Source organism: Aptenodytes forsteri, unplaced genomic scaffold, assembly GCF_000699145.1.
Source record: "Aptenodytes forsteri isolate BGI_AS27 unplaced genomic scaffold, ASM69914v1 Scaffold64, whole genome shotgun sequence".
NCBI lineage: Eukaryota > Metazoa > Chordata > Aves > Sphenisciformes > Spheniscidae > Aptenodytes > Aptenodytes forsteri.
In genome coordinates, this window is record NW_008794786.1 from 240702 (window position 1) to 249288 (window position 8587).

At 40.0% G+C, this 8587-nt stretch overlaps 2 protein-coding genes across 2 annotated transcripts in view; both read right to left on the minus strand.

Annotated features, from left to right (window-relative positions):
* Positions 1–156, minus strand: part of ATF1 (activating transcription factor 1) — a 16286-nt gene extending 16130 nt beyond the window's left edge. Inside the window, exon 1 of the mRNA XM_009274393.2 lies at positions 137–156. The gene's annotated coding sequence lies outside the window, so the exon portion shown is untranslated. The remainder of the gene's footprint in view (positions 1–136) is intronic.
* A 1820-nt stretch (positions 157–1976) lies between these two features.
* DIP2B (disco interacting protein 2 homolog B) overlaps positions 1977–8587 on the minus strand; it is a 43014-nt gene continuing 36403 nt past the window's right edge. Inside the window, exons 34-37 of the mRNA XM_009274397.1 lie at positions 7542–7616; positions 6773–6950; positions 6464–6587; positions 1977–5979 (exon numbers count right to left, since the gene is read on the minus strand). Of these exons, the coding sequence (XP_009272672.1) occupies positions 5727–5979; positions 6464–6587; positions 6773–6950; positions 7542–7616 (630 nt within the window). The 3' untranslated portion in view covers positions 1977–5726. The remainder of the gene's footprint in view (positions 5980–6463; positions 6588–6772; positions 6951–7541; positions 7617–8587) is intronic.

Consider the following 8587-nt stretch of genomic DNA (forward strand, 5'->3'; position numbering starts at 1 on the left):
GCCGGGAGAGGGGAGCGCTCGCCTGCACGAGAACCAGAGTATTTCCCTTTATCCGCGACCGGGACGCGGGGGTGCACAGCCAGGCGTAAAGTAAAGCGCCGAACAGTAGCGAGAGTGCAGCGGGGTTGGCCTTTACCCCGGCAAAAGTGGCCTTCCAGCGCAGGGGCGCGACGGTTGTTCCCTGATCTCTAGCTGCTTCGCTTTTATTTTTAATCTTTAGAACAGCTGTATTACTGAAAAGGAATTTCAGGCATTGCACAGCGACCGCTTCAGACTAAACAAAGGTCAAACGTGTAAAGGGAGGGGGGAGGATTTTGGCTACGATTCCTCACAGGCGGGCAGGGCAGGGCAGGACATTGTTTTTTCTCTGAATTAAAAGTTAACAGAAGTTAATGAAGTTAACGAAGTTTGTAAGGAGCAGCACAGTAACGGGGTGACAACCCCTCTCCACAGTGGTTGTTCTCCCAGCACCATTTAGGATCACAGTAAGGAAATTCAGTATTTCCCGTAAAAGACGTAAACTCCAGGTAATCGCCAATACGAATGGAAGCCTTTCCCGTGACTTTCAGCATCTCCCCGCTGTTGTCCTAACGCAAACCATAAAAGACTATATTAGAAAGGGTTTTGATTAAAGCTTTAGTGTAATTTACTTTTTTCTTGCTGCTACATGGACCTCTACATTATTTCATTTGCAGTTTTCGATGTTTGTTTTCTTCTCGTTTTACTTTCCTGAAGCCCCCCTAGTTCTGATGCAGTTTACCAAGCCCTTCATCTCAAACTAATCAACGTTAGCAGACGAATGATTTATTTCCAATAAATCCCGAGTATGCTTTCTATTCCCCTGGCAATACCTTCCGCAGCCACTGCTGAAAAGCTTCAACATTCTCAAGGGTTTTCTTCCTGAGAATTACGCAAAGTTTTATCTACCCAATTAGTATTAAGCTCACACTATATAATAAGTTACGATACCAGAGAATGTGCCTGGGCTGGAGCTGTGACAATGAGAACAAGAATCTTCAGACACCTGGGAAATTTGATCACTCAATTCTAAATGTATTTCTGGAAAGACTGATTGGCTATTTCAATTTGCTTGGTTAATATAACAATTGGAAGTTAGTTGTTTGGGGTTTTTTTAAGAGGTTTTCCCAATATTAAGCAAATAATTTTAAAATACAGGAAAGATTTACTGAAAATGAAATGTTTTCAAAAGAAACCACGGTAAAGTTGCTACTCATCATCTGTAGGAGATGATGTGTCCAAGTGTATTCTAAACCAGAAGCACACCACCATTCGTAGGTACACGCACAGACGGTAGCTGGCGTTAGATGATAACATTAATTACCTCCTCACTGGTACTAAACTGTATCGTAACATTTATGAATATTTAAAATAAATCTTCACAAAAACTCCATGGTTAGTTTTGGACAGCAGAGATCATCCAGTGTTAAATCTCAAATGCCACCACAGTTTCTATTTCATCAGCTCATACAAAGCCTCACACAGTTGCTTTACCCCTCCGGAGGACAAAACCCCTCACATCTTGTTGGGAATCGCAAAGGTTTAGGAGTCTATACAGGTCTCGCCGAATTCCAGTTCAAAATGAAACGTACCAGTCCTGAATCCTAACCAGAAACTGAATAAAGAATATTTAATACTACAGTAAAATCTTAAATAAGGTCGGTCGTGCTTAAAACTGCATCTAGTTCATCCTCGGCGAGCGAGCTCAGTCGATTTCAAAAGCTAAATGGCCTGCTGCCGTGGGTACGGGACAACTCTGTCCAGCCACGGCGGTGCAGGGAGCTCGGCTCTTCACAGCTTCAGGTCTCCTACATTTCTAGGTACAAGTGACGTAACACATTTGCAAAAATACTTACAAGTTTTCCCTTTCACCAGGGAAAACGCTAACCAACGTTTGCTTCCTTAAAAAAAAAAAAAATTCCTTTGGAAAAACAGCAGATGAAGAACTAAGCAAGCCATCAGGCATCAACATTTATTAACACAAGACAAAGGAAACACAATCAATGCGTTAATGGAACACTGTCCAGCCAGATGTTAAATTTAAAAATGTATAGCTAATCTAATTTTAAATAAATAAAAACTTTATACATAATTACATAATGCTGTAGTCTGAATTTGACAATGGCAAACAGGTTGACAGAAATTAAAGAAAAATTGCATTTAGGGCTAAAATTTATCTCGTTTTTACAACCTTATTTTTAGGACAGTTATTATGACATCTTAATTACATTTATTTAAATCAGAAATGCAGTGCAAATTTTAACAAAACAGGACTTGGAATTACCTGTACCCACACGTTTTGCTTAGGGAATATTCATAAACAGTAAGACATACAAAATATTTTAGTTCAAAGTGTTAAGAATTCCTAGTTTTTAAGTTTCACTGTAGCTGTTAGCTTGGAATCTGATGGACGACAGTAGGAAATAATTTGCCTTCTGCGACTGGATAAGCTGCAAAGTCAAACTGGCATGGAGAGTCTGCTTCTCGGGACTCAACACTTGATTCAGCAGTTACGGAAAAGCATCCGACACTGAACCTGAACACGCAACATCGGCGGCCCTGCCAATTTTCTGAAGTTAAATATCTCAGTTTGTTCTCGTACGGAATGATACCAAGCAACCGTTGGAAAGCAGAACGGTCACATCTTTTCACAGCCCTCCCACGACAACCAAATAATCATTTATCAGTTTGGAAGAACAAACTGACCCCAACCTCAAAGAGGCTAGCAATGAAAAATACTTAGCACTTAGTGCTGTACAGTTAGTTACCTCACAGGGATGTTGTAAGGATTAGATAATATCCTCATCTACAGATGAAGAAACTGAAGGAGTGAAATGACCTGATGAAGGTCTTGTGGCAAGTCATTAGCAGAGCTGGCGTTAGAAATCGGGGTTTCCAGACTCACAGCTCCGTACTTCCTCCTCTCCAGCACGCTGCTTCTCACTGTGCCAAACACGGACAAAAGCATTCAATAAAGTCGAAACTGGCCAGCTGCTCTATGTCACTTACTGGCGATCAGGAATGGAATGTTATCTCATTCTATGGGCAGGACTGTAAACTTACAGTTCTCTAACACAGAGAAATGTAACACGCCAGAATAAAGATTAAGAGTACACAGTAGACTTGCAAGATAAAACCCCAAACCATAAGGAGCTATCAATATCCTTCCAAATAAAAAACAAGGAAAAAAAATCAAAATAACCCAGTCTGTCATTCAAAAACGCCATTTCAGAAAGTCAATCTGCCACATACTGGGACTCTTTGATCAATTTAATACATGCTTTTTTTTATTTCTGAAAAATTGTGAGTAAAAATAAAAAGAATCCTAGAATTGTACTTAAAATCCACTTCAATGGACAAATAAAGTATTTGTTGAAACAATTTTTATCTAAAGCTTTAATTTGAGTAAGAAAAAGGTCAAGACCATCAGAATTTTTTTCTGAAATGGGCAACAATGAAGTGAAGCTGTACTGCAGGTCACACTGCTGTGCAAGACAACATAAAAAATAAAGTGGTGCGTAACATGGAATAACGAGACTTTGCTGGCTGAAAAGGGAGAACAACTTTTGTGCACTTCACACCCTCAGTAAGTTGCAGCACCAGCTGTCTTCGTCACAGTTGGACCTGTCACTTGCCTCACTTTGTGGCCAATTTGTTAAAACTAAATATATTAACGACTTCACGCAGAGGCATTTCAGGACGCACATCTGAAGAAACCAGAGCGTCCCTGCTGCTAACAGAACAACCTGTCACACCCAGGCAGCAGCACAATACCATGAAAACTGCATCTGCGGTGTTGTCTCACTACTGCGGTAGATACAGAAAAAGAAATCGTTCAAAACTGTGCGCCTGTAAACCGAAGCGTTTGCAAAAGAACTCTTACGTCCAGACTTGCCATAATAACTTCCAGTTTCTAAATCTATTCCCCCACCAAATATTTTTCAAAAATATTCGGAACTTCTTATCTGAATTTTAATACTCGTCTTCAGTGAAGAACTAACAACGCATCAGGAGTTTTTCAAGGACAAAACTGGGGTTTGCTTACAGATACACTGGGTTCTGCTCTGATAACTGCCACAGGATCTTCAGAGTTCATACTATAAACCTTCTAAAAACTGCCTAAAACTTTGAATGAGGTAATCTGGAACATTTTAATAACAAGTTTATTTACACTGTATACCACATTTGACTCAAAAAAACCTGTTGCAGTATCTGGTATCAGCTCTCATTGCTTCCAAAATCCTATTTTCTTAACACCCACAGGAATTTAATTGTTCTCAAAAGATTATTAAGTATTAGACAAAAGAAAGGTAATTTTGAGTCAAAGCTTAAACACCGTCTCTCCCTCAGCCCGGTGTGCAATTGCTTCCTAACAGCAAGAGCTTATACCCGCTACTCTAAGGCATCCGTTTCTTTACATTTACTAATGTGAAAACTGACACAGTATTTTGAAAGCTGGGATATTAATTTTCACAAAGTTATTTAACAATGCGTTTGCCAGAACTGCTCTGTCTCATTTTTGTGCCTCCTCCTGTACAAGAAAAATTGCATTCAACATAAACCCCAGAATTATCTAATTCTTTCTAGTGAACGCTTCGAGGAAAACTGGGTTGTGCCTCCCAGTTTACATTAAAGCCTGTTTACAATATTTCTTGCTCTACCTAAAGGGAACTGAATGGAATAATGACTGAATCGCACCACCAGTGAATCTAACGGTGTGTCAACCTAAAGGACTTTTTTTTTTTCTTTCCTTTGAACACAAGGTGTCACAGGGTGGAGGCAGAGGCTGTCACTCAGGTGCATCATTTCAGTTAAGCACTTTGGCCTTGCACTGCGATTTCTACCAAATTCCATGTTACTGTTTAAATTCAGCCTCTTTGAGAAAGATGTGCCTTAAAATCATAGGTTTCTGCATGCTATGACACACTTCTGGCCAGGAACAAAAGACTACATACTGAAATAAAAAAAACTTGTGAAAGGTGTGTGTGTATCGCATTAGTCGTCTAACCAAATGTAATTATGCTAAGGACCACAAAAGTTACTCGTCCTTAAAAATTTCTACCTTCAGCTGTCATCATTATCCAAGTTAATTTTCTAAGTGAATTATGTATAATAATATTTACATATTTAAAATATAGGCAAAATTCTTTTTAAATTCAAGAAATATCTATATGAATAAGTAACTCTTAGATTCCGTAAGTTATTGATTTGGTCATGGCACAATTTTAAATAAGTTGTGTGATCCCATGGAATGAATAGCTACAGTACAGATGCAAAGTACGTTATATAGCAGGGATCTGCAGAACTCGGATGACCCTTTTCTTAATAGTTTATCTTAACTAAATAAACCCTCCCCTTATAGAATCCTAAAACAGCATTAGATAAAAATACAAATATGTACAACGGATGAAAAAAGTAACACTACTGTAAAGGCCTTAGGAATTTTGTAGCGCTCACACTTGTCAACTTTGCATTTTCTATAAAGCTAATATTTCAGTAAACTGTTACAAATGTTTTCCATTGTCTACCACATTTCCTCTTGTCCATTGGTAGTTAACGTGATACCACAGGATGAGATGAAGGGAATATGGCAGCAATCTCAAACTTTATATCAAGTATTAGTAATTTTCACCAGCTTCATTTCTATAGCCACCCTTTGTCATTTAGTGGTCCCGCACAGTTTCTGAACATCGCTTCGCCCATACTCGTTACATGTTATAGGCCACATATATGGGGTCTAACTGATCAGCTAGAAAACTGTCGCGGAGATGCATTCGTTGTTTCTCTCCTCTGGAATTGATAGGAATAACTCCAGGATCCACTACCACCACCACTCCCACAATTAGGTAATGTTCTTCCAGGACCACATTTGTAACTAGAGGAACTAAATCCAGGGCTTCCTGTTCACAGCCACACAGCTCCACAACCACCACGAGCAAGTTGGTCCATGTGAATACAGCGCTAAAAGTTAAAAAGGAAAAAAAAAAAATCAGAACTCCCAGTTATTTTCAGAAACACAAAGATCCAAAGTTTACAATTCTTTATCCTTAGATGGAGTTTACCACCTGCTTTGGGCTGCATTTCCAAGCGACCTAACTCTCAACGTGTCAAAGATCAGTTCAACCACATCTCAGTACTACCTAGTGTGACATACAAACGAAACGCTGCTTTCACTGACTCAAATATAAACGGTTCTTTACACCACAGAGCAGGAAATCATCATTTCTATTTTGAATTAAGGCTTGTGAGAAAACATTGAGTCAGTCAGCCCAGTATTATTCTGATCTACAGATGGGAAATGAGGTGCATGACTTGCTGATGGTAACACAAAAAAGTAACTGAATTAGCCTTTGTATTTTTTTTTCTATTAAATCCTGCATCTTTGCATAAACTTTGCTGCATTTCAGCTAGGTTAGGATGAATTCATTTCTCATGGCTGTTTTACCATTCAGCAATGCTTCTGTGCGTTCGAGATACAGAAGTCTCAATATCAATTGGATGGTAACGCAGTCCCCTCAGTTCCAAAGTTTCATCCAGTGCTCCAACAACATACAGTGCATCATGGCGCTCTAGAGAGGAGAGACGGGAAATGAAGTGTGTGCATACCGTGGAAAGAGAAAATGGCAGACAATAAATGGAATTTAGATAAAGTCTCTCTTGTATCCAGACACGTGGGTCAGGACTTATTTGTTGCATAGTATGAAAGAAAACTCTTCGTCTTCATTTAAAAGATAAGGACTAATTTCTGCCATACCTCCGCTGGCAGCTGTGAGCTCTGTCCGACGAACAAAACCAAGGTACCCGGTCCGAGCCCAAAGCGTCTGAGCAGCGTCGCCAAAGCTCAGACGCGTGTTGAAATGATCAGCTTGAAGGGTTTCATTGTCATAGATAGTATAGTAGCCACTGGCCGTGTGTGGACTGTTTACCCAAATCTGTACAGGAAGTGGAAAAACAGTCAGATCCACACACTACAAAAACAGAGCATCTGCCGAGTATTAAAATGAAGCAGATGAAAAAAGAACCTTCTTGTTACAGTTTTTTGGATCTGGAAAATCTTCGATCATGTTTTGCATTTAGCTCAAAGCTCCAAATAGCCTGTAGAATCTTACAAATGCGTCTTGCAGATCTACTCTCCTAATAACTGTAAGCTGAGGATTAAATCAGTAAATAAACTGCGGATTTTTATAACATGTGAAGTCAAAAATTGATAATAATCTATCAACACAGATCAAATATACTGGTGTGTAATCAAGATAAGGAAACCAAAATGTAAATTAGATTATTTAGAAGCCAGTTATGCAAGATTTACAGTGGAATAAGCCTTCCTTTCTAGTAGGCTTTTTCTTTAAACTTGACAGTAAGATAACATACCCAAATTCTGAACGCTCCAGCAATAATTCAGCTTAAAAAGGCCTGCAAGTATTACCACTCACAACTGTCATCCAGGAGCTTACATAACAGAACAGAGAGAATATAGCTACCCAACAGAGAGAAGCTACCCAAATAGCAAAATCCGTGCTTACCTCCCCAAGATGAGAATCTCCAAGAGGCCCTTTTGTCTCAGGATTAACAATGACTACTTTGACTCCAGGTAAAATCTAAAGATCACAAGAAGGAATATGTTATCTGTATATGAATTATCTTCACGCACAACTAAAATACAAAGGCTGTTCATTTACCTCCAGAAAGGCATGATTTCACCCATAGAAATTACAAACAGGTATAAAACATGCCTGGACACGTACGCTGAAGTACGCTAATGGTATGAATGTATTTCACGACTCAAGAGCCACATAGGTAAGGGGTTCTAGGCCTGTAAATGTTGCTAGACCTTGATTTTGAAGAATTCAGTGTTAAAAACTACTGGGAAACATCTTTTTGTTAATCCATTTAAAGAAGGGAATAAGACCTACAGTAAATCTCAAATGCATGCTGACTTCAAGGATACAACAGCAGACACTTTTGATATGGTTCATTTACTGTAAACAGAACCAATTCTCCCAATTGCTTCAGCAAAGCATGCTCTTAAATCAGCAGATACTTTATTATACATCAAACTAACTTTCCAGAGGAACAGTGTAACTTAACTATCTACCTGGACTTGTGCAAAGCATTTGACACTGTCATGCACGACATCCCTGTCTCTAAACTGGAGAGACATGGATTTGATGGATGGACCACTCGGTGGATAAGGAATTGGCTGGATGGTCGCACTCAGAGTTGCGGTCAACGGCTCGACGTCCAAGCGGAGACCAGTGACAAGTGGTGTTCCTCAGGGGTCGGTACTGGGACCAGCGCTGTTTAACATCTTTGTTGGCGACATGGACAATGGGACTGAGTGCACCCTTGGCAAGTTTGCCAATGACACCAAGCTGTGTGGTGCGGTCGATGCGCTGGAGGGAAGGGATGCCATCCAGAGGGCCTTGACAGGCTTGAGAGGTGGGCCCGTGTGAACCTCATGAAGTTCAACAAGGCCAAGTGCAAGGTCCTGCACCTGGGTCGGGACAATCCCAAGCCCAAACACAGGCTGGGTGGAGAATGGATTGAGAGCAGCCCCGAGGAGAAGGAC